The sequence below is a fragment of the Atractosteus spatula genome, chromosome 7, assembly GCF_055471065.1.
Source record: "Atractosteus spatula isolate fAtrSpa1 chromosome 7, fAtrSpa1.hap1, whole genome shotgun sequence".
Taxonomy (NCBI): Eukaryota; Metazoa; Chordata; class Actinopteri; order Semionotiformes; family Lepisosteidae; genus Atractosteus; species Atractosteus spatula.
In genome coordinates, this window is record NC_142712.1 from 11,957,755 (window position 1) to 11,982,477 (window position 24,723).

At 36.0% G+C, this 24,723-nt stretch overlaps 1 protein-coding gene across 1 annotated transcript in view; it reads left to right on the forward strand.

The window, feature by feature from the left end:
- The window catches only part of LOC148830470 (protocadherin Fat 3-like), a 58,277-nt gene extending 34,956 nt beyond the window's left edge, over positions 1-23,321 (forward strand). Inside the window, exons 15-23 of the mRNA XM_088919885.1 lie at positions 898-1,032; positions 1,872-2,029; positions 5,067-5,535; positions 8,833-8,986; positions 9,758-10,416; positions 12,229-12,342; positions 16,804-16,863; positions 18,290-18,325; positions 19,201-23,321. Of these exons, the coding sequence (XP_088776011.1) occupies positions 898-1,032; positions 1,872-2,029; positions 5,067-5,535; positions 8,833-8,986; positions 9,758-10,416; positions 12,229-12,342; positions 16,804-16,863; positions 18,290-18,325; positions 19,201-19,820 (2,405 nt within the window). The 3' untranslated portion in view covers positions 19,821-23,321. The remainder of the gene's footprint in view (positions 1-897; positions 1,033-1,871; positions 2,030-5,066; positions 5,536-8,832; positions 8,987-9,757; positions 10,417-12,228; positions 12,343-16,803; positions 16,864-18,289; positions 18,326-19,200) is intronic.
- Positions 23,322-24,723: the final 1,402 nt, after the last annotated feature.

Below are 24,723 nucleotides of genomic sequence, written 5' to 3' on the forward strand. Positions count from 1 at the left end.
TATTACAGTACATACAGTACTTTGAAAGGGATTTTAATATAAATGGATATACTGTATTAATATAATATAAACCTCAACTGATATTTAATACTTTAGATTTATTTGGTGTAAGTAATCATATTATGTGTTGTGTGACCTTTTTTAAACATACAAGCATTTGAGTTAATTGAAAATTAAGCTTCACACTGTGGTTGGTTTATTGGACCTGGTAGCTACTGAACCTTCTACTGATAGCAAATGGACTATAGTCTTCTGTTGACTGGCAAATCACATTTTTGGACTGAAAATCCCTAAACCCCCACTTAATTTAGCTCCGTTTGTTGTCTTTTGGGATACTATTGCTTTTTATAAGCTGCTAACACAATTTTTTGAAGGTCTAGCTTCTACTGTAACTCCCAGACTTGTCTGTTTTCTTTTGCTCATTCTTCCCCCTGTACACAAATGAGCTGTATTCTCTAAAGGCAGCCAGATGATGATGCCTGGAGCATTTGTGGAGGAAGATGGGGCTAAATGTTCATTTCAGACTTATAAACAACATCAGATGTTCTATAGGGATGCTTTTAAGGCTACTCTAGATCCTCCTGCTATTCCTGTCTTATCAATAAGCGTAACTATAAAACTGCTTCTGACCTTTTTCTCTACACTATACAGTATATTTAAAGTACTTGTCTACAGTATCTAAATGAAAATATTTTATATACTGTATATAATGTATGGATAGATTTTTGGAATAATTATTTTGAAGCACTTAATTTTTCAAAACGGCTTCACTAATGAAAAAACAAAACATGCAGTAGTGATGGAATGGAAAAACAAGTGCCTGCTTGGTGTAGCACAGCTACACAGCAAGGGCTTTCTCTGATGTGGATTTCATTGGGGTTTGTGTTCTGTTTCTAGGTGGAAGTTGCCCAGGATCTTCAGAGTTGTGTGATGATCAGCCGTGCCCAGGTGATATGCAGTGCGTTGGTGGTGCAGTGAGTCGTGGGCCCTATATCTGCCAGTGTCCCCCTGGCAAGCTGGGAGAATGTGCAGGTGAGCTTGGCGTGAAGAGCGCGGTGCAGTATTTCCTCTGGAGGGAGACATTATCCATAAACTGTGATTTCTGGGCAATCAGAATTATTAGTTCATCAGTCTTTAAGGGTAAATGATAACCAGTGTCATCATTCCAAAATCACTTAAAAAAAAACGGTCATCCAAAATTATCTACAGTAAAAAAAACAAGGTCAAAGACCCCCAGACAGAATATTAGACCTAATGAACTGTGTTTTAGTCACAGTAACTGTACTCAGCTTCTTATTCAGGTCTTCTTTAAAAAGCACACAAATTACTTCATATCAAGAGAACACTAACTATGCATAGTGGTTCAGTAAAAAAAAAACATTTGTCAGGAGTTTGCTAACACATATTTGAAGAGATCCTGCTGCAAACAGATTGTTTGCTCATTGGTCACAGTCTGTTCAAGTCAATGTAAAGCTCCACATGAAAACAGCATAGGGTGTCTGTATGGGAAGCTGTTTTTTTATTGCTAATATAAATGTGCATTTAGAATTACTGCAGTTGCTGATTGAATTGTTGTTTGTCATTGTTGCAAAAAACATTTCTTTGTAAAAGTGTACTGTAGATAATTTTGGATTACAAATTTTGAACTACAAGATTTAATTTTCCTTTGTAACCAAAGTACAACAGCTATTTCCTTTTCTGAGTAAGTGGCAAGTTACTATTGGATACCTTTGATATGGAGTAATTCTTGCCTCAGTGGGTCTCAAACACAGCCATGTCTGACAAATTTGTAACTGAAATGTCATGTTTAATTTAGGGTGTTGAGCGGCGGTTATGTTGTTTCACACCTCAGTTGCATTTTGTCTGTGCAGGCCACACATCTCTGAGCTTCGCTGGAAACAGTTATATTAAATACCGTGTGTCAGACGGCAGCAAAGTAGATGAGCTAAGGTTAGGCCTTCGCCTGAGAACTCTGCAGAGTAAAGGCATTATCATGTATACCAGGGCAGAGCCCTGCACCATACTGAAGGTACTGTATGTGGTCTCAGCTGTTTTTTAATGTACATGTTTCTTCTTAGGTATAAATCACAAATAGACTTCACTGTGCATTTAATTTATAGCAACTTTTGACACATTCCAGAATAGATGTAAAGCAAGATGGCCATTTCCAAAAGTCTGAAGAAATGTTGGAAATGTACATGAAAGTATTGTAATACCTATGCATTTAGATTAAAAAAATACTTTACAGATTTTCTCAAGACTCTTAAATGTTGCTGTTAAATAATTTTAGTGACACCTTTTCTTTTAGTCTATAAAATGTTTGCCATTAAACCAAGGTAACAATCCTCACACTTCTCTATTATACTATAATCAGAAAAACATTGTTAAAAATAACAGTTTGACTACTGTATTTGCATGATTGCATCTACAAGGATGTTTTATTCACAAATGCTGTGCTACAGATGGCGAAATTGTAAATTAACTCATCCATTTATTTTTATATATTATGTTCATCATGTTCCATTACATAGTCAGGTTTTTAAGCAGATTGGGTTTCTGCTTTGTATTTAACATTGTGGATTGCCTTCTTTTTATCCCACAAACTCTTTATTTGAGAGCCTTACCCTTCACACTTCAGGCAGTACAGTACTTCCATTGGCCTTCCCATTAGGAGTACAGAGCCTTTAGCACCAGTCTTCTCCCACATGACATGCTGAGGTGTTGACAGATGGAGCTGGTCCCAGTGACTTTTCCTGCTTAATTGACCTTTAAGCACAGAGACAAGCATGTTACCCAGAGAGCTTCTTCTCCTCTCTACTCTGGGGTCACAGTTAGACTGAAGGTCTGTGAGTGACTTTGGCATGCGCATCACATTTCAGCATAAAAACACGTTTTCATACATTCAGATCATTTTTGACCTTTGCAGAACACTATGTATAGTTATCTGATATTTCAGCACAATAAAAAGCTTTTTCATAAATATATTGTATAGTGAATGTCACACGTGGAGTGGAGGCAATGTTTTCTGCTTTATAAGAAAAAAAATATCTGACTGACCAATATTACAAGCACACACCGTATTTTAATGTTCATTTTTGGATGTAAAACATGGTTTTGGTAAGATAAAAAAAATGTCGGTAGTCTATCTGTAATGTAAATAAGCAGCAACAGCTTTAGATGGCTTAGAAAATATGCCACGTAAAATCACTGTGACAGGTGGCTGTTAAGCTAGTGATAGAAGCACAGGCGCCGGCAAAAAAAAAATAAAATGTGCCTGGAAAGTTTTCTGAACTGTGAGTACATGTTCGTCTTTGCATGTCTTTGTGTGTTTTTTTTCTGTTCAAAATCAACTACAACCAGCAAGACGACATACACTATTCGTAATACTCATCATATTCATTTTAATATCCATAAGTTTTTTTTTTAATGTGAGAGTATTTTTGCTCTATTAAAAAAGAGAGCTGCAATGGGAGTTGGCGTATTTTATTTCATTTAGAGATTTTTGCTTTAGATAATGGATTAACAGGTCACCCCGAGATTTCATGGTGTCTCTTTTTACTGTTTTGATTAAGATGTCCATTGCTTTTTGTTACGTTATGATTTTCTCTTAAATATATGGACAAAAAACCATAATGAAGTATTCACTATGATGAAGTTAATATGAGGTCATTTACAAGGCTGTTTTATTGGAGTGATACTAAAAATACCTGGTAATGTAAAGATTTTCCTTACCTTGTTTTAGCAGTTTTAGGTTGCATGTACTGTATACAGTACATCAAATTTTCCTTAGTACTACAGCTCAGAATCAGCTTGCAATAAGATAAACAGCTAGACGGGCTCTTTCTTTTAAAAAAAAGGAACAGCAGAAGAGTTTGCTCTAAAATTAGTGTCTGAATATAATTTGAAAAGGAAAATGTGTGATTCTTATGTGTGGGTGCCTTGAACTCATGCTGACTACATGCAGTAACTAATTTGAATAATAACAACTCTAAAAATTCTCGTATAAAGTGAATTCTGTGCAGGTCATAGCTATGTTGGTCCATGAATAATTATACCTCAAAAAGATGAGCACCACAGCATTAAATGACATGATAGTGCTGTGCACCAGAGTCAAAATCAGCGCATTCTAGAATGTTAATACAGAGTGAGAACTAGTGTCGGCGCTTATCTACAGATCATTAACTGCTGTAACAAGGACTGTCTCAGTGCTATACATTGAATAAATCAAGATTGAAGACTCATAAATTCAGTTCAAACGAGAATTTGGTGCCACTGACATGTCCTTCTTAAAATATAAACAGCAGATAAGAAAGATATGTAAGCTTATTAATAAGATTGTTTTCCAGCATAATAAATGTTTATGTATTTCTGAGGCTTTTGATTAGTGTACAATTAGTTCTTTCTAAAGGTGTATGTTCCATTAAGTTCTTAATAGTCAACACACTATATATCTTAGAAATAGAGCTGTAATTAGGTGACTTGCAAGTGTTCATACATTTAAAAAATGAACAGTAAATTAAGTTTAGAAATGAAGGAGAAGTGCTTTTTTTTCTTTGCACATTGAATTCCTGAAAGTTTATAGGCTTACGTTTGCAAAAGGACATACATGTAGTTTATTCAAAACAGGGGTGTTTGTATTTAATTTCCATACTCTAATTAATTGAAATAAATCAACTGCATAAATCAATTTTGTCAGTCTATTTCATTCCTTGTGGGAAGATCCCCAATAATTTGGCAGTAATCTTTAAAACATATGATGTGCATCTACACAAAACAAAAGGACAAACAAGGTTTTCTTCTTAAGCCTCAAACCACTAAACCACTCTTTAAATACATGTTCCTTACTTGTTTGCCTAAACAGAGATCTATTTAAAGCTGTCAGAAACATTGATTTCCTACTTTAAACTGTACATCTCACCACCCTGAAACCAATGTGTTCCATGCTGCCTTCAATTGTAAATATCAGCAAAGAGGCCCCTCCAACTGTGTTCAATGAAGCTTCCTTGCTTGTGATCTGCTCAGAGTGTTTAAAATTCCTCCTTTGTATCTTTTATTGCCTTTGACAGATTGAGGATGGCAAGCTGTGGTTCCAGTTGGACTGTGGCAACAGCCCTGGAATCCTAGTGATCTCTGGACGGCCTATTAATGACGGAAACTGGCACACAGTGTTTCTGGAGCTCAATCGCAACTTCACGAGTCTGTCACTAGATGACATCTATGTGGAGCGCCGCAGGGCACCCCTGCATTTCCAGCCTTTGGGGCCTGATGGCTCCATCTTCTTTGGTGCCCAGGTACAGCCTCCCAATGCTCGCAGTCTGACCGAGAAGAAGAGTCCCTTGGTTCTTGGGGGCTTTCAGGGGTGCTTGGACTCAGTAGTCCTCAACAACAATGAACTGCCCCTTCAGAACAAGCGGAGCCACTATGCAGAAGTGGTTGGTCTGACGGAGCTGAAGCTTGGCTGTGTGCTCTACCCTGATGCATGTGAAAGAACTCCATGCCAGAATAGTGGAAGTTGTGCAAGCCTTCCATCTGGTGGTAAGTAGTGGGAATTACATTACTTGGAAGCATTAAATGGTGCTCATAACCCTATTTATTTTAACTTTTTGTTCTTGTTCTTTTTTTAGCTTGTTTGTGTGTTTTTGTAAGTGCTACATTTAAAGATATTCATTTTGGTAATAATATGCAGAGATTTGTTTTCAGTGAACCAAATTGGAAATAGATAACCTTTTGTCATTCCTTTGAAAGACATGGCAAGGCCTTCATTAGTAAATATCCTGAACCACACCAGGTGATTAGAAAAGCTTTGGGCTGTTTGGCTGCCTATCTTTTAATAAAATCGAAATGAGGGTGATTGCCAGATGTTTCTAATTTTCTCTTTCATTCTCTTCTTAATTATTTTGGGTACATGCTGAGAATGTTGGTGATGCACACATGTACAGAATAAAACAGGTTTTGATTAAATACAGAATATCTGTGAAGGTTTTTATCCCTTTTGAAGTTATATAAATAGTTTTAACAGTCCTAGCCTTATTGCTGAAGGCAGTGAAATATATGTCAAGTTTTTTTTTCAGACTAAAAATGTTAAAAAAAATTGGTTTATCCTTCAGTGCATTTTTATTTTTGGAACATCACACAACATCCTCTTGAAATATCAAGTTTCAGTCTTTCAGTGACTCATTCTCAGTTATGTACTTTCGTACTTAAGAATATTATCTGTACGAGTCTCTCTGTCTAGCTCGGTTTGTCACATGACCCAAGTCTGAATATCTTAGCAAAAGTTATAAATGTATAATAGAAAATACTTCCACTCATAAAATTTATTGAATTCTTAATATTTGCTTCAGTTAATAATCTTCTCAATAATAATTACAACAATATTTACTTTTTAAATGTCATTTCAAAATGGTGCCAGTTTGACACTGCAAAAATAATTCTGTATACATTTTGCAGGTGTTATAGTATGTAAAAAGTGACAGTGCTCAGTAATATTATTGGTGTGCAATCTACCCAGAGTATGAAAAAATAATTTATGAATACAGAAAACTACCATATACAGTAAATATTTCTTATACTCTTGCATATTCACCATTGCCCATTTAATTCTTCAACTTTCCTTTGGTACTGTATGAATTACATGTACCAAAATAATACAAACTTTACAAAAAACTATTATTTATAATGCAGAAGACTCGTTATAATGCTGCTGCAATACAGGGGATGTTGAGCTTCAGGAATGAGAAGCAGTGTGCTAAAATAAGGTTTCGACTGATACCCAAAGCGCAACATTACTCCTTGTGACAGGGCTTCCAAACTTCATTACTCAGGTATCGTACTTACAGATCTGCTGTCGATAAGGATTTCAGATAGAACCCGAGGGAGACTGCTGAAGGAAATTAAAACACACACTGTTGTGTCGTGGTGCATCAGCAAACCCTGATAACCATCTCAAACATAAAAGAGAAGGAAAAAGAACTGTACTTTTTTATTAAATTATATATCTAAAGGTGGGTTAGAAATCTATTATCGGTGAAATGTGTTGTGTGTATCTTCAGAAATGATAACTCAATCTCTTCTTATGTGCACTCAAGGTAGAAGTAAGAAACATATATCTTTGGAGAGGTGACTTTTTGAAGTGTTAATCACAGAGATTTACTTTATTTGCTTTATGTTTTTGCTACTCTGAAATGGAAAACATTTCTTAAAAATGTTGTGGCTTCTGTGAATGTGGCATTTCTTTTGATCCAAGCAGAAAACTACTTATTTGACAAGAGACGGCAAGGTAACAACCTGGATAGTGACCTCTTGTCTATATCATCACTTTGTCATGAGCAGTAAACTCTTCAGTTTGTTAAAAATTGATTGTTTGGTTCGTAGATAAATTAAGATTGTTCTAGATAAGAGTTTCTATTCCAGATTGCATGTTGAGTGTAAAGTACTAAGATTACACCCTGCACTCAAGCTTTATTGTATATTTTCTAAAAGCTTAATTCACTAAATTGATCGAAAATAAATAGCTAGTAATAACTATGGTATGACTATGGTAATTACAGGTGCATTTTGTCAAACAAACTGTAGTAGTGCATGAACAATATGAAGGAACAATATGATTCTGATTCCCAGCAATAATGCAATTCTGACTGCACCAGCATTGTGTACTTTTTTAGTTTTTATAATTGAGTTTTTGATATTTAAATTCAGTGCATTAAGTACTTTCTATAAAATGGAAACAGATTTTTCTCCTAATGGGCTGTAGCTCCTGTATAATACTGGTGTCATCTTAAATATATAGTCTACCTATAACTATGCAGAATAAAAGCTATATCACATTATATCACATTCCTGTGTTTATACCCAATAAGATTTTCCCTGATATCCCACAGTTATTGTTTAATTCTCAGTTATTCAAAACAACAAAAATGCACATTACAGCACAATGGCTGGCATTGTTCCATAGCTTTGAGTACAGTATGACTATACTTTTGTTGTTCTGTGTAGTTTGTATAATTGGATTTGGGAGGAGACCTTTGATAGATCAGAAATCTTATTTTTAAACATGAATGTAAATGGTTTTGTTGTATGTCAGTGAACAACTTGTAAAGCAAGCTGGTTCTCATACATACCATGGCATTTTTAATTTAGAGTGATTGTCATTCTTGGATGTCATTGTCCTTGACTGAAATGGCATGCGTTTCTAACTCCCAATGCAGCATTGTGTCACTTACTTATTTGTTTTTCTATCATGGAAAGCTTTGTCCTTGAAGCCATGAAGATATTATTATTGTTGTTGGTGTTGTCAATTTTGGCAGACACAACCCTGCCAAAGGTTATCTGAAGTACTGTGATTGTTTCATTGTCCAATCAGGTAAATGTGTGTGCTGCTGATAAATAGTATTCAGATATCTCTCTTTTCTTATTATGTTTACTGACATTTCACTTTTTATTTCCCAGAGGTATTGTGTTGTATTTGTACTGCCACAGCTGGCAATGTCTGACGTATATACACAAATCAATAGGCAAATACCAATTGCTACCCAGAGAGAGTCATAACAATGCAAATATGTCTTGTATGCAGACTGCTTAGGTCAATGTTGTTCTTTAGAGTTTAAGCCTATAGCTCTCCTGGCCAAAAACAATTGTTTTAAACCCAGATTACATACTGTGCACAATTTCTTTTCAAGTAGTAACCTTCTTTTAAAGGGAAGTGCTATGGAAAAACACAGATGTGTCCATACCGCAGATTTCAAGAAGGAATGTAGTATAATCGGAAGCTTTGCAAGTGAAAACAGTTTGGAGTCGGCTGATTTGTTAACAACTATTTCTTGTCCTGTGCAGGATTTGAGTGCATTTGTACGTCACAGTTCACTGGTGTGAGGTGTGAAACCGAAATCACTTCCTGTGTCCCTAACCCCTGCCAGAATGGAGGGTCCTGCAAACCTATAGGAAATGCATTCCTGTGCAGCTGCAGAAGAGGCTTTACTGGACTCACGTAAGTTGGTGATTCAGTCATGTTCTGACAGCTTGCTTTCAAAATTGAACACGTTAAAGCCTTAGATGCAAATCCACTCCCTTCCTGAAATTCAGTCCAGAATGAAAAACATGAGAGTTCTGTGACTTAATTGCTTTACATCAAATTAGTAAGTGAAAAAATGTAGTATGACAGTAAAAGATAAGATACAGTATAAGAGCAATATAAGATCATGTCATATACACTACATAAAATAGAGCTTCATTCTTTTGGAGATTTGGAAATGTGATTTATTTTCGGAATATGGAAATACATTTGAGTGCCAGAAGATGGCAGTGTAATATTGCATTGCCTTGTTCAATGCCATTTTTGAACAGTATAAAGCAAATGTTATTTTTAATCATTCAGAACTGGGAATTGTATATAAATATATATTTTGTGGTTGTAGTTTAAGTATTTTAATGTACTGTAGTTATGTTATCTTCCCCTTAAAAGGCACATTCCTCAACCGTTATTTTATCAGACTAAATTGAAAGTAGGTCATACAAACGTAATACTACAGTAATATAAAATCTGCCTCAACTTATCAGCTCTTCTGTAGCAAAAATCATTCTTATTGATTCAATCTTTACTCTTCTAGTGTGACTTGATTTTAGTGTCTTTCACCACAGGGGTGGCAAGAAAACATGTATGATCAGCCAGGTTTGCTGAATAAGGTTTATTCGATTTCAGTTATACAGAAGACTCTGAAATGCAAACACCTCAACAAGCAATTCTGATGTTGTCTTGCAGATGTGAAGAAGATATCAATGAGTGCCAGAGAGAGGAGTGTGAGAATGGAGGAGTGTGCGTGAACACATTTGGTGCTTTTTATTGCAACTGCACGGAAGGGTATGTAGGTCAGTACTGTGGACTCAGGCCAGTGGTGGTACCTAACATTCAGGCAGGCCATTCCTACGTGGGCAAAGAGGAGCTGATCGGAATCGCGGTCGTCCTTTTCGTTATCTTCGTCCTCATCATTCTCTTCATCGCCTTCCGCAAAAAGGTCTTCCGCAAGAACTACTCCCGCAACAACATCACGTTGGTGCAGGACCCCGCCACTGCCGCTCTGCTCAACAAGGCGAATGGGATTCAGTTTAAGAGCGTGCGCAACAACGCAGACCCGTGCAACCTCTACCAGGAGGCAGGAGGGCCCCCGCAGGTGCCAGTGAGACCCATGGCCTACACCCCCTGCTTTCAGAGTGACTCCCGGGGCAACCTGGACAAGATTGTGGACAGCCTTGGTGTTGAGCACACGGAAATGACCACCTTCCACCCCGAGTCCCCTCGGATTCTGACCACTAGGAGGGGCGTGGTGGTGTGCAGCGTAGCCCCCAACCTCCCGTCTGTCTCCCCCTGCCGCTCCGACTGCGACTCCATCCGGAAGACGGCCTGGGAAGCAGACTCTGACGGTGAGTTTGAGTGGCAGCATGTGAGACGCCATGGAGAAAAATGATTTAATAAAGTCTTTTAAAATTATACGTCTGAGAACTTGAGAATTAAGGGGAATTAAATTGAGTAATGGGATAGATATGAAACAAAATGGGATGTGGAGCCATGATTTGTCATGTGGCCCCATTGTGCTGGGCCTTCTGGTAAGAATGGTCATGGCAAAACATGTCTTTCTAGTTTATTTTTAGTTTTAGCTACTTAAACGCATCTGCGTGTATTTAAAAAAAGGACATTCTTTACATTGTGATTTAGTTTGAGAAAATATAAGATCAGTTTTTTTCTGCATGTTCCTTTGTTTTCGAAAAAAGTACTTAATAAAAAAGCTTTATAATGCAGCAGGCACAAAGGCTGAACCTCAGAATAAATACAACAGAGATGGTTTAGAACATTATGCCACCTGACCTAAATTAACAAATGGAAATCGCAAATGAAATCAGTACACAGGGAAAGATGGGAGAGCCGCCTTCTTGGGTTTATTTTTAATACATTATAGAAATACCCTGAGAAGATACTCTGATGATAACAAAAATGGAAATCCAATCACTTACCATCAGTATGACATCAAATGGTTTATCTGTGGTTACAGATTTGCTTTTGCTGTGGTTTGAAATGCAAAGGAGAAGCTTACCTAGGGGTAACAATATTATCACTTTCAGCAGATGAAACATATCCATCCATTTTTTTTAAAAAGCTTCAATTTTTTTCACTTCTGGTGTCATTAATTAAATGCAAGAAAATGTAAGGAAGATGTGAAGCAGGGAAAAATCAATTCACTCTTATTAGAGTGGATGACCTCTACAAGGACTTTGAACTACAACTTCATTGCATTTCACTAGGCTATATGAAACTGACATGATTGTGATTAAAGCAGATTGTTTTAAAAATAATGAACTGGGAAATGCCATAGTTTTCAATCAATATTGGTATTTCAGATTGTAGCTGCATTTACTATTTGTGCATGAAGGAAAATAAAGGAAAGTAAATGTGTTGCTGACCACATTTAATACTACAAAAAAAAACATTCTTGAGTTCATGTTATACTGTACAGTGTCTTGGCAGAATAAGTGTCCTGGCAGTGTGATATACTGTATACAGAGCTGTGCCTATACAGTACATGGTGTGTTTTTGGAATATTGGTGATTGTGCTGTGGCTTGCTCAATAAATATGGGGCTGGTAGATGAAGTACCCACATATTACATATTACATGCCAAGGAGTAATTTAGGTGAAGAAGTGTGTGGTTGAGGAATGTCAAATAACTACCGAGTGCTATATATTGACTCATTTTTATTAACATAATGCTCTATTGTTGCACATACTGTCCAAAAAAAGTTTAAAGTGACATGGCAAGGCAGGAAGAATGACGAGAAGAATTTCCCTGCAGTACTAAGAATTTGAAACTTCAATCTGTAAATAAAACCTTAAGGGGGAGCATTGCAGTCATTTTAGGGATATTCTTTTGCAGAGAAAAACATTCAAATAAAACAAGAAGGCACCATTTCCTATTCCTAGCACTCAGATTTCAGTTTGATATTTTCCATCATTGTTGTTCCATTATACTGTTGATTACCTATCCAATTTAGAATCACCGTTTTAAGATGTGGCTTTCGAGCAGTGACTTCTGTACCTGAAAAGGGAGCATGAGGATCTGTAGAAATGCTCCTCTGGCATGCCTCTAAAAAAGTTTAGCTATAATTAGAACATAGGATTTAAGCAAGTAACTAAGTGTGACATACATTTGACACTAATTCTGATTTCTTAATGCTGTTTCAGGAAAAGTAGTAGACATGGTGGAAGAAGTGACTTGTTTTTCAGGAAGCAACAAAGGCAGCAATTCAGAGGTGCAATCCCTTAGCTCCTTCCAGTCTGACTCCTGTGATGACAATGGTAAGACCCTCATCTGCATTCCATACCTTAATAAGCAGTAGTGTGTTTAAGTTGGTCTGTGCTGTGCTGATACAAACACAGAGGTATTTTAGAGTATTTCTGCTTATTCTATTGAGCACAGAAAAGCCAGTGTGATTTTGCTTTGTGATTCTGGCACTTGATTGTGTGAATGATTGAGTCAACAGAGCTGTGCTCATGTTCAACTTTTTACTGCACTGCCCTACTGGATCTGCTCAGTGTATTTCTGTCTTTTTGTAGAAATAGACTTCTGTGGTGAACTAGTACTGAAATCAAAGCCATTTTGTTCTACAAGTCAGAAGAACAGCCTGTTACTTTTAGTGTAGTGAGGAACAAATATGTCAAGTAATAATGTGCACCTGGTCATTTATCGATTAGATTTGATTGGTAAATGTGATGGATAAATACTACAACAGAGTATAGTGGCAATATATAATAATTAGCCTTAAGCAGTGATCAGGTTTTGGAGATTGTGCTCAATTGATTTGAAGATTGCTAAATTACAAATTGGGTTTAATTTCACCCAAAATAAGCTTGAGTTCATCACTGAGCTATTAGAAAACTAGAAAACACTTATGTGGACATTCAATAAGCTGTTGCCGTTTCTAAGACAGGTGTTTTGTAAATACTACAGTATTTGCATATAAGACTTGCACAGCAGTAAACTATATGTCTATCTGTTGTATTACAACATAGACCAAACTGTTAAAATTGCTTAAAAGTCTTCTAAGGCTTCAAAGGAATAAATGAAAAGTAAATATTTGCAATAAAAGTATATTCTGATAAAAAATCTTGTGTTTATATACACAAGAGCAGTGCCTTGTTGTTTTTTTTCCTCCAACACTGGAACACATACAGTAATACTGTTTTTACTGCTTAAACATGCTGCGACTACACTATTTAAAAGTATCTTTTAATTGAAAATAAATAGAAAGTATTACGTTTGAGTATCTATTGTGTTGATTTAATTTGAAGCTGTCATCTATTGAAATCATAGGGTTTGTCAGAGTATGAATTGATGTATATATTTCTGTACATCTGTTTTGTTGTGAAATAAATAACTGGAAAATAATTATATGATTTTTCTGTTACACATTTATTTTTCTGCAGTATAATTTGGTTTTCTGAAAACAGAACAAATATAGTTTATGAATGCATTATTGGTTTTATTTTTTGGACTTCTGGCAGCTTTGTATAATACGACATACTGTAGTCAGTCTTCATACATACATTTCAACAGCACTTGTTATTAAATATCCCAAAACTTACTTTTGTTTATGATTTGTTTGGGTAGTTAATAAAGTACTGTAGAAGCCTATTTCCTCTAGAATGTTGTAAAATGACAAATATTTGACTTTAAATTAAAGGAAACACATTTTATGCAGCCCTTAACATCTTTTCACTTTTGTAGCAGTATATTATAGGGTATACAACAATTCTCAGAACTGGAAAGGTAATTGTCATTCATATGTGATGAAGGGTTGCTTATTATGTTTATTGAAAATGTGCAGCAACCACACTGAATAACTCACCATATTGATACTGTATTTATTGTTATTCTTTTTCTGGGTCTATGCAAATTTACTGGCAATGATCTTGTGGCATTAATTATTGAATTGCAATGTAATACTCTTAAGAAGTGTAGCTTGGATTCATTTTTTATATTTTCTTTTTAAATGTCTAGCTTTTAATTTATATGCACGCCAAAGATTATTCTGTATTAATAGTGAAAGGGAATTGTAAAGATTTCAAAATGTAACAGAACACTACTACTGTCACCACAATAAGCTTTCTTTTTTTACTAGTATGAACATTCAAAAACTGTTTGCCTGAAGCAAAATGACCATAACATGAATTTGGTTATTTTGCAAAAAACATTTTTTCATCCAAAGCATTGGTGATTTCAATCGCTGAATAAGTTCTTAAAATCCATCCTATTTCTAACTGCTTCATCCAACTGTGGGTCATGGAAATAATGGATGGAAGGGTTATCCAAATTTTCAATTAAAATAAAACTGTATAACTTAATAAAACTGTCTTAAACCTTTTGTATAGCAAGATCTTTAACAGGTTAGTCTTAACAAGATAGTGGACTGGACTCCCCCAGTTTAGAATCTTTTCCAGGAGAACAGTGCTGCTCAGTTCTCTGAATTTGTTCAGGAAACTTAATCTGAGCTGGAATTAAATGAACACGATGCTTTGAGAACAGAGTCGTAACATCTGTTAAGGAATGCATGGAGCTAACAGTTTAGTGAGTACAAAAATCCTGCAGAAGCACAATAATATTATAAGAAGATGCCTTAGTATTATATATTCTCACTTAAGTAGGCAAGTGTCGGCAACACATGGGCAATTTGATTATTTTCAGCATTCTCAGGCTGATTCGCAGTCAAAGGTTTGAATTAAACAATTGAAACAGTACTCAAAATTAATTTTGAGGGTAAAACGTAGATCACAAATTAGATTATTTAGGATGGATACCTGTAGCACAAAGGTATAGTAGTTCTAAGATTTATGTTCAAAACTCCAACAGAGAGTTCTTTTTCTGTGTCTGATACAGTACTGTATGTCTCTTAACTGTTGGATTACTAAAGTTGTTTGTCCATCAAATTTAAAGGAATGAATGGAGTTTGGTAAGGCCATGATAATGAGGAAATCTGTCAGTCACACTGAATAAAAACCATGACCTGGCCACAATGCCACTAGACTTGTCTTCAATTTCACGTTACTCTTCTTTACTCACTAAATGAACTTCCTGTAGTGACATGCATCTGTCAAACTCAAATCATTGGAACAGCATTGCCTGTGCTTTAACGTAAGCATGAGCATTAAAAAGCTTGTTTCTGTTCCAAAACATTTTTTTAGGAAAAAGGTTTTCCGAATGAAATTTAGTTTTAGAAAATAAGGTAAAGGTATCAGGAAGAGGCATTTAATTCCAAGATTATGGGAGCACATACTGTAGTTAAAAATTAGAATATGATCTTATATGTAGTTGCTTATGGTTTAAAATGATACATGCCACTTTGTGTTTTTGCTGTCTGCCTTCATGCTGAGGTACCCTGCTGGAAATAAACCTCAGTAAATGATACCCACACTCATTTACAGTATAGTTGCTTGTTTAGATTATGGGGAAAGCCACATAAACAGTGAGTGGTTAAGTGCCAGGATTTTTGCAAAAACCTTAGAGGCTTTTGTAATACTTTACTGAGTGAGCACAGATAATCCTCATTAAGACATCAGTGCTTGAGGTTCTGTTGATTGTTTTTGAAACAACAAAAAGCTGTGAGGAAATTGTTGTTTCTGCTGGTTTGCTTGTCTGTGTTTTTTACTTGCTTGCTTTGCAGACATAGTGTTAATTTACAGTACTTCCACAATAACCCAGATTTACTTGAAATCACCTAGGTTTTGAAGATTAACAATTAATCAATGCTTTAATAGAGTTCTGGGAAATAAATTGCTTTCTTTTCACTAACAATTCTTTCAAAATGCCAGAATGATATGTTGACAGCTAAGGTATCTTTACTCATGCCAAGCAAAAATGATAGTAGTTTTACAGATGTCTACATTGACCTACTGTAAAACAATAAATAAAATATTGATACAGTAAGTCTGAATTGTCCCTTGAACATATAAATGACAAGCCTGCAGTACAAATATGAACAAACACTGCATCACAGACCACAAGCAGCTTTGATGTTTTACATAAAATATAAAAAACATTGCTTTTACCAGATAGCAGAGAACAGGATTGTGTGGGAGGATTCTAAGGAAAAGCATGTTTAAGACAGCAGAGTCAAATGCATCTTGTTTTGTGTGTGTGTGTGAAATTCTGAGTTAAGTAAAATGGAAGTTATTGCGGTTTATTTAGTTTCAAACATTCCAGGCAACTATGTGGAAGTGTACAAGTCTTTGCACCTAATAAAACGGGAAATTCTCACCTGTAGCATGGCGAATGTGACAAAGTTGCCTTTGGCAATTTCTTAATTCTCTAGTTTGTTTTTATCCTGTGTTCCAAAATAATGCTAGGAAAGAAGAGGAATGATAAAAGTTGCAAGGTTCAATGAGGTTTAAATGTATGAAGGTTCCATTTTCTTTATACTGTACAGTAAAACTGAACGTGTGTGAAGTGTGTAAAAGTCCGGAATGTCAGTGGAAATAAAGCAGACTTTATTTTTCATAACCTGGGGACAAGTAGAAGGAACTAAACTGAAAACATCAGAATTCACACTTAAGAAACAAGCTCTGAAAAAGAATTGGGAATTTAATGGAAGGGCGTGGCATGGCACCACTGCTGTGCATCGAGTACATGAAATGCTGGGTTTCAAAATCACATCCTTGAGCATTTTGTTGATATAAGATAATATTTTAATACTTTTGACTGATGTTCTAAACCCTGTTTCCAACTTTATTTCTTCTTGCTCTCCTCCACTTTTCCCCCACAAGCTTCCATAGTGACTGTCATTCGACTGGTCAATGATGCAGTTGACACAATCGAAAATGAAGGTACCCTGAACTTCTCTACCATTTGCTTTTTTAAGAGTTTTCTTATGAAGACGCGAACACATATTTCCTGAAATCTCTGCATCTCAAATGAGGAAAAGGAAAGTTGTTCTTAAAAACGGGTATTAATTCCAATTTTTTGAAGCAGCATTGAAAATAGGTTAGCCTGGTTGTTTTGTTTTTTTTTATTGTTGCATGCAAGTACTCAAAACAAAGGTTTATGCTTCTGCTCACCTTACAAAATGTTATGCTTCTTTTACTGAACTGTTTATGCCTTCCTAGATTACAGCAGCTAGATTCAATCAAGAGCTGCTAGAACTGCTTCAGATTGCATGTGGTTGCAGAATATACTTAAATCTAATGTACCCTGCTGTTTAACATATAAGCAGTATTTTCTCTGCAAACTCTGGAATGCCTTCATCCCCCTATTATCAATTTTCATTACTTTACATTTTTCATATTTCACCATGCCTGGGTCATCTCTGAAAATTATTACAAAGTTGATATATGCCCACAGTAATTGTATATACTTCTCCTGCACTGGTGTTGACACAAAGAAGGCATGACCCCTTCTGTAGTTGTTATTAAAGTAAACATGAAACAATATACATGTACAATTAATAAGAAGTATATAAATAGAAAGAGCATCTGTGGAGTTTTGATTTGAAAGCTGACACCTCTTACCAAATGTCACCTTTAAATTAAAAGCATCAAAACTTCACCAAAGATTGTCCAGCAATAAGGTAAAAGGAGGCTCCTGTCCTCTTGTAGTAACACTATGGTATATATTACCTTTATTTATGCTTACAAAAATAATAGAAAAGCTGCAGTCTATTGCAGCAACCACCATCTGCCACTGTCTTTCACCAAATATAAACTGGGATCTCAGTGTGAGCAGTCAATAGTTTTAAAATCATTTCAGCATTGAAATGTTAGTACTAAGAGCTTAAAAAAGCAGACTTTTGTCCTAATACCTGTATATGTTCAATCTTTTTAAATCAGACTGTAAAAAGTGACATGCTTCTCACGGTATTTGTTGACAGAAAGTGCCTTTCCATGTATGGGCAGGCATACTGTGACTTACCAACTTCACCAGTGGTCTGGGGGCCAAGAAGGTGAAAGAGCAGGCCTAGGTAGAAATCCCACACTGTCCCTACTTCATTAAGCCTGACCTTGCAACATCCAAGGTGGAGAAAATAATTATAATTCCACTCTTCTATGTTTGCACCAGCTATGACTTTAAATGGTAAACACGTCCAAAGTTAACTGCAGCGAAAAGGTCACCTCTACTCTATTTTTCGGATGGCTTTTCTGCCCTGCCATCATGAAACCAGAGAGGACTTTTTACAGGTCAGGCTTGCAATACTTGCTTTGTTTACTGAGGCTTCGTTCTGGCATTAAAATGGTTTATTTGCTCTCCACCTGGCAGTGTCTGTTATGGATCAAGGGCAGAGCTACAACAGAGGTGACAATTCCGGTACCATTCTTTCTGTGTTGAATTGCTTGTGGCCCTGACCCTTTTTTTAATTTAATCAAGCCTTTACTTGCATGTGTTCAGCAAGCAACAACATGTCTCAATGTCCTGCTGACTGTGCAGGTGCATTTGTGCTGTGATTTCTTACAGAGGTGCTTAGTGAATGGGATGCATACCCTCTGCAGTGTCATGCAATCTTCTCTAATACTGTACCATCCGCTGCACTGCTCCTGTTCACTTTTTTTTTTGTTTAAGGTGCCTGTTTACGTTATTTCAATGTATGGCAATATTATTTTCCATTTTTGTCGGTTTACACAATTCCTGTTTTTGCCTTTTTACAAAGTTGAAACTCATAAGATGTTTAATATTGCATCAATTTGGCAACACAGATGGGTAACTTGTTTAAGACTCCCCCTCCCCTTTGTGTTCAAATGTGCCTCCTAAAATGACATCTTCAAAGAAAACAAAAGACTTAACAAATACAGAGTTTTTTCTTTGTAAACTGGGATATTTATGTACTGTTCCATCTATGTTTGGCAAATGTGTTGTGTGTTTCCTTTTCAGTTTGTGATGCCCCTGTGAAACTATGTTAACAACTTTCGAGTTAAACTTTGAGTTCAAGTCTTTATTTCCTTTCAGTGAATCAAGCTGGTCTCACTGTATGGCTGTACTTCTGTCTCAATATGGAATGTAACCTGGATCCTGCATGCTCTTTGACTGCTGCATGACAAGACTCAAAACTGTTGGTTACTGTTTGTTGAGTTTTTTTTTTCATTTAATTTCAAGCCTTAATGTAGTCTTAATCTTGCATGGAAAAAATAATACACACAGGAAGTAATGTGTATCAAACTCTTTTTTTTAAGCAGCTTATCACTGGGACACTTCCGACTGGATGCCCAGCACCCGACTGCCTGATATTGAAGAAGTGCCAAGTTATGAAGCTGGGGAAAATTCTTCTGCGCACCTTGGCAGCACCAGAGAGCTGGAGACTGATTACTACCTGGGGGGTTATGACATCGACAGTGACTATCCTCCACCGCAGGAGGAAGAGTTCCTCAGTCAGGACCAGCTCCCCCCACCACTGCCAGAGGAGTACCAGGAGCAATATGACACCCTGCCTGCACCCCAGCCAGTCTCTGTGGAGAGCACTCTGAGCACCAACAGCCGCCAGCGGCCTCGCTTCCACCCCAGCCAGTACCTCCCGCCTCATCAGTTCCCAACGGAGCTGGAAGCCATGGGCCCCCAAGCCGGGGAGGAGTTTAGCACTTTCACTATCGGCCACGGCCAAGACTTGGAGACGGATAACATGGACAACATGTCCATTACAATGCGCTTATCCGCCAATGCCTCCTCATCGGACGTTTCTGCCAGCTGCGGCTTTGATGATTCAGAGGCGGCCATTAGTGACTTTGAAAGCGTGGATGAGCTTAACTTCGATGGTGTCAATCACCCTTTTATGGAAACTCAGCAGCAGACTGAAGTGTGAACCCTAGGAGGTTACAAAGCACACCTGTTTTCTTTGCTCTGCCGCAAGGATAAAATTCTTAGCAGGGCACTGAATGAAATTGCTTTACAAAATTAAAGGGCACTCAGACTTAGAGCACGCAAGGGTACAAAAGTGAAGGCTGTAAAAGGGTATGCTGTTATTGTGATAGTGCTAAATCACTGTCTAGTGATAGCATACGTACAGTATGAGTACTCAGCCATGGACAGCACAAAGTAAAAACTAAGGTTTTTATTTGCAAATTTTGACTTTTTCTTGGAAAGGTTGCTTCCATTCTACATATTCTTTGTCACTCAAATGCAATGACTGGGTACTTTGACAATCAAGAGAATGATAAGATATGCCAATAGAAACATTTCAACTCAAAATATACCTTTATGTTCACATATAATAACCAGTTTAGTGATTACCTTTTTGTTTCAAGTCTGTTTAACTGCTAGCAGAATATAAAGGTCAAATTCCAAAAATATGTTTAATAAAAGACCACAAAAGAAATTTGAATTTAAAATCATTAAAAGATAAAAAATGTGCTAATTTGATTTAATAACACCGAATATGTTTACAACCTTCTCTATAAACTCTATAAGCTCTATCAGCTCTGTAAACTATCAAGGTCATTCAATTCCTGTCCTGGGAAGTCAGTATTTTTTATGGGATTTTTCAATCGTAACTAAGTTAAGTGGACCAATTTACCAGTTGCTCTCTGTTCTTCTGATTATGCTGCTTTCAGAGACCTAGAAAAAAATGCAAACACACTGTCCCAACATGAACAGAAATTGACCACCCTGTACTGAACAGTATTTTTAAAATGTCTGTTACACTAGTGCTCTAATGCTGAGTTCTAAAGTATCAGTATGTGTTGCATTGTGTTATGGGAACATTTCAAGTGTCAAAATAAGATGCAGAAGTTTGTCAGGAACATACAGAAATGAATATCTCCAAAATGTGATGAATTATCTTTTTGTCATAATGTGGCTCTAATACAATTTGTATGCATGTCACTGACAGACATGTCATATAAATACAGTCTCATTTACATTCTGTTTTTAGCACAGTTAATGTGCCTTGTTATACCCATTTCACTGAAAGAGACACACCTTTGGTCTGGTAAATACCTGCACCAAGAGATGTGCACTCACAAGATTGTAGTGTACTTTTAAAGTTGTTTTTTTCTATGTTTACAATTGTGTTCAAGCAGCCTTACTTAACAATGCTGGTAGATTCCCACATTATTTGCATAGTGTGGTGCAGACCTATTTTTAAATCCATTTGCCTTGTGCCAAGCTGTACTACTGTTTTTTTTTCAGTTCATGAACATTACACCTACTGTAATTAGCCTTACAAAATCATACTTCCAAAATTCATTGTTAAGGTATAGAGCTCGATGCCCTCAGGCTCTCAAAACATACAAATATAAAAGCTTTATAAATTCAGAACTATAAACATAAAATTAAAACCAAGAAGAAAAATTAAAACAATAAAATATTTGGACCCTCTAATCAAATGAATGTACTAGGTGGCAGTACATGTACTAGTATTGTGTTTGCTTGGCCTGAGGAACATGAATCTGTTTTCTCTCAACACCCCTGACCAGAACAATATCCTGTCTCCAGCAATCTGCAATATGCAGTTCAATCAAACACAAAATTCCTGGTATGGGAATGAAGTGGGCTTGGGTTTCAAATATTTATAACCTTGTAGAATAAGTGCCACATGCTGTTCAAATTATACTGGGTGCTCTGTGAGGCCTAACACATTATTCAGTAGGAGTTCTTCAGATTTTGGTGGGTGAATATACACGCCCATATTCTCAGCAGAAAAAAGAAGAACAAGCTACAAAATGCTCCGGAGTCACAGCACTGATTGTCCTACTCACTTGTCTCTTCACGAAAGTAACCTAGGGATTGTTAGCATTGAAACAACACTAGCGGAAGTTTCCACAGTCGGTGTAGTGTATGTGCAAATGACCACACAATAGAACCAGTATTTTCCTTGAATTCTTGAAAGAATAGTGTTCATTTACAGGGCTATCTTTTTAAAATTTAGCATATAATGGTATTCTTACAGTTCTGCAGTTCCGTCTACCACTTTGCTTTATATATTTGGAAGCATACGATATAAAATGTTTAAGCCTTTTTAGTGTAGGAATTTTGTTATTCCCAAATTCCCCAAATCCTGTGAGTTTAGCATGTTGACCCTAGTCCCAGAGGTAATCTGTCTAAATTTCTGAACAGCAGTGAATTTCAGTTCCATTGTATTTGAAGCTCCTTAAGATGAAATGTGACTCTTTGTATTGCACTTTTATTTCCAGTGCAATTTTCCAGTGTTAAAGGAGGTACAGTACCTTGTCTCACTAAGGGAATGCACCGACTGGCTTTATGTGCAGATATTTAAATTCACTGTTTTATGAATCATTGGAAAAGCCAGACTTCCCTTCACTTTACTTTGTGTCATGAAAGACTTGACTGTCAGAGATAATTGAGGTACAGTATCTAAGACAAGTACACTCAGATGCAGCCATTAAGATGTAACATAAGTTGGATGTCTTTTATTCAAAAGAGTCTCAAGTGGAATTAAAAGGGAAAGATGAACAACACTGCCATCATTGTCTCTTAGCACTGAATATTTCTTCAAGAGGTGTGCCAGTATTCTTAAAGCCATAACAGTGATGCTTTCAAACTTTAAGGCCATTGTACAGGTGTCAGGTAGAAATTGGAGGCTTTTTTTATTCTAGCATTCTCTTATACACACCCACACTCAAGCTCAAGATAGAGTTTTGAATCTGGTTTGTGAATTGAAATACCGTATAATATCTAGATAAAGGTGAAGTTTTGTTTTAAATGTTTCTTTAACTGTAACAAACCAAGAAAATCATTTGTTATTAGAATCATTGTCTTGTAAAATAATATGCCTTTTTTTTGTAAAAGATGTAAGTTTGTGTTCAAAATGTTGTATAAAGTGTATATAACTAGGCTATTAAAATGCAAGATTTTGTAGATATTAAATTCAACACAGACTGCCTTTTAATTACGTTGTTGTTTATTGTGAATTTTGGCAGTAAAGAGGCAGTTTGAAATTAAGGATAATTTAACCATATTTTCTTTATTAAAACTTAGAATATCATTTTAATGTTCTGTTTTTTTCAGTTATTACTATTAACCAATGCTTAAAACATAATTTATTAGAATAGTCTGGATTTCATACATTGTTAAATGCACAAAAACTCATGAATCATTAGATTTTATACTGTCTGTACTGTAGCTTCTGAAAACTTCATAAAAAGGGAAAACTGTCTTTATTGTTGTTCTTTCCACTTTAAGGACTGCTTCATAAGAACTTCTGCACTCTCTCTTCTTTATCCTGTTCAGTATTTTAGGCAGTATTGAATTGTGTATCTAATTACAGCAATTGAGTGTACAAATCGATTTCTTTTTTAACTGCTGTTTCGTTTTCTAAGTAAATGTAAAAAATAAAGATACTTGATCAGAAAGTTTATGTTGTATCTTTCATTTTGTATTTCATGAGTGTTTTTCCACCTTGAAGGTTTGTGCTGAAAAATGAAACTTTTGCACCCTATAAAATACTTATTCCTGAAAAAATCCTTTATATACTGTAGTATCTAATACCTGCAATAGAATTAAGTGACACAGATTAGTGAAACATCATCTTATTAGCTTTGGCCAACTAGTAGAAAATTACCAAGGACTTAAAATTACCAGTTTTTACTCAAAATACTTAATCTATTTTAAGAGATATAACCTCAGGATTTTAAGAAATACAGTACTGTATACAGTATAAGCCACTTTTTCCAAATTTCAGAATGCGACAGCTTAAAAAATAAGCATCAAGGCCATAATCTATGTATAGCGTCTGTTGTTGCCCTCACAGTTCAGTTTAAAAGCTTTCAGAAAACATTTAATATCTTTATGATTTCACGCCTAGGATTGAGCTAATCTATTGTATTGTATGCCATCTTCCACAGCTAGTGAAGTTTAGGATGTGGTAATGTGGTAGTCTTCTACATCAAAAAAGGTTCTGACATTTTAGCTACAGCTGGCTTCTTTTGCAGTGTGTTTTATAAGAGACATCCTCAATTTCCATTTTTACTTTGTGGGAGAATATGTAGGTCCAAGTGTAGAGCACTACCAGAGGTGAGCAATGAAACATTTCTGAGATGAAAAACAAGGTTGTTTTAAGTCTCTACAACACATTTTGTGATATGGTGAAGGCATTACAGAATTGTATTTTGCATGCACACACTAAGAAGGTGCAACAATAAAAACTGGTATATGAGGAAAAGATGTTGGACTGGGAAAGACGGATTAATCTCAAAATAAACAGTCAGGAGGGTTTTTTATTCAAATGTTGAAATTAGTTGGAACGGAAATGCAATCATGAGCTTCCATCACCTCTTAGATGACATTCTTAGTCTGTCTCACAAAGTTATTTAATGTTTGAATAGGAATGTGGGCGGACAGCTGTAATGAGGGACTGTAATAGTAGAGGTTTTGTGACTATGACTGACATGCATTTCATATTCTTTACTTTGTAATATATAACATTCTACCACAGTTAAGGTGTATACTCATGATTTAGGAAAAGAAGTGGCTTAGAATCGATTATATATGGCAACTACAGTGAGTTCCCAGTTCAAATACCAAATATACGATTCTTGTTGACTGGAAAGATTTTATCCACATACAGTATAGTGAGCAAGCAATCATTGATTGCCTTGAAGAGCATTATTAACAACTCTATTAGTAACTATAACTACTATTCTTCCATTTAAATGTAACAAAAACTGAAGTGATTCGTACTGTATAAATCCTAGAGAAGATGCATTTCACTTATTAAATTCTCTACAACTTGGAAACAGTAGCCTCTA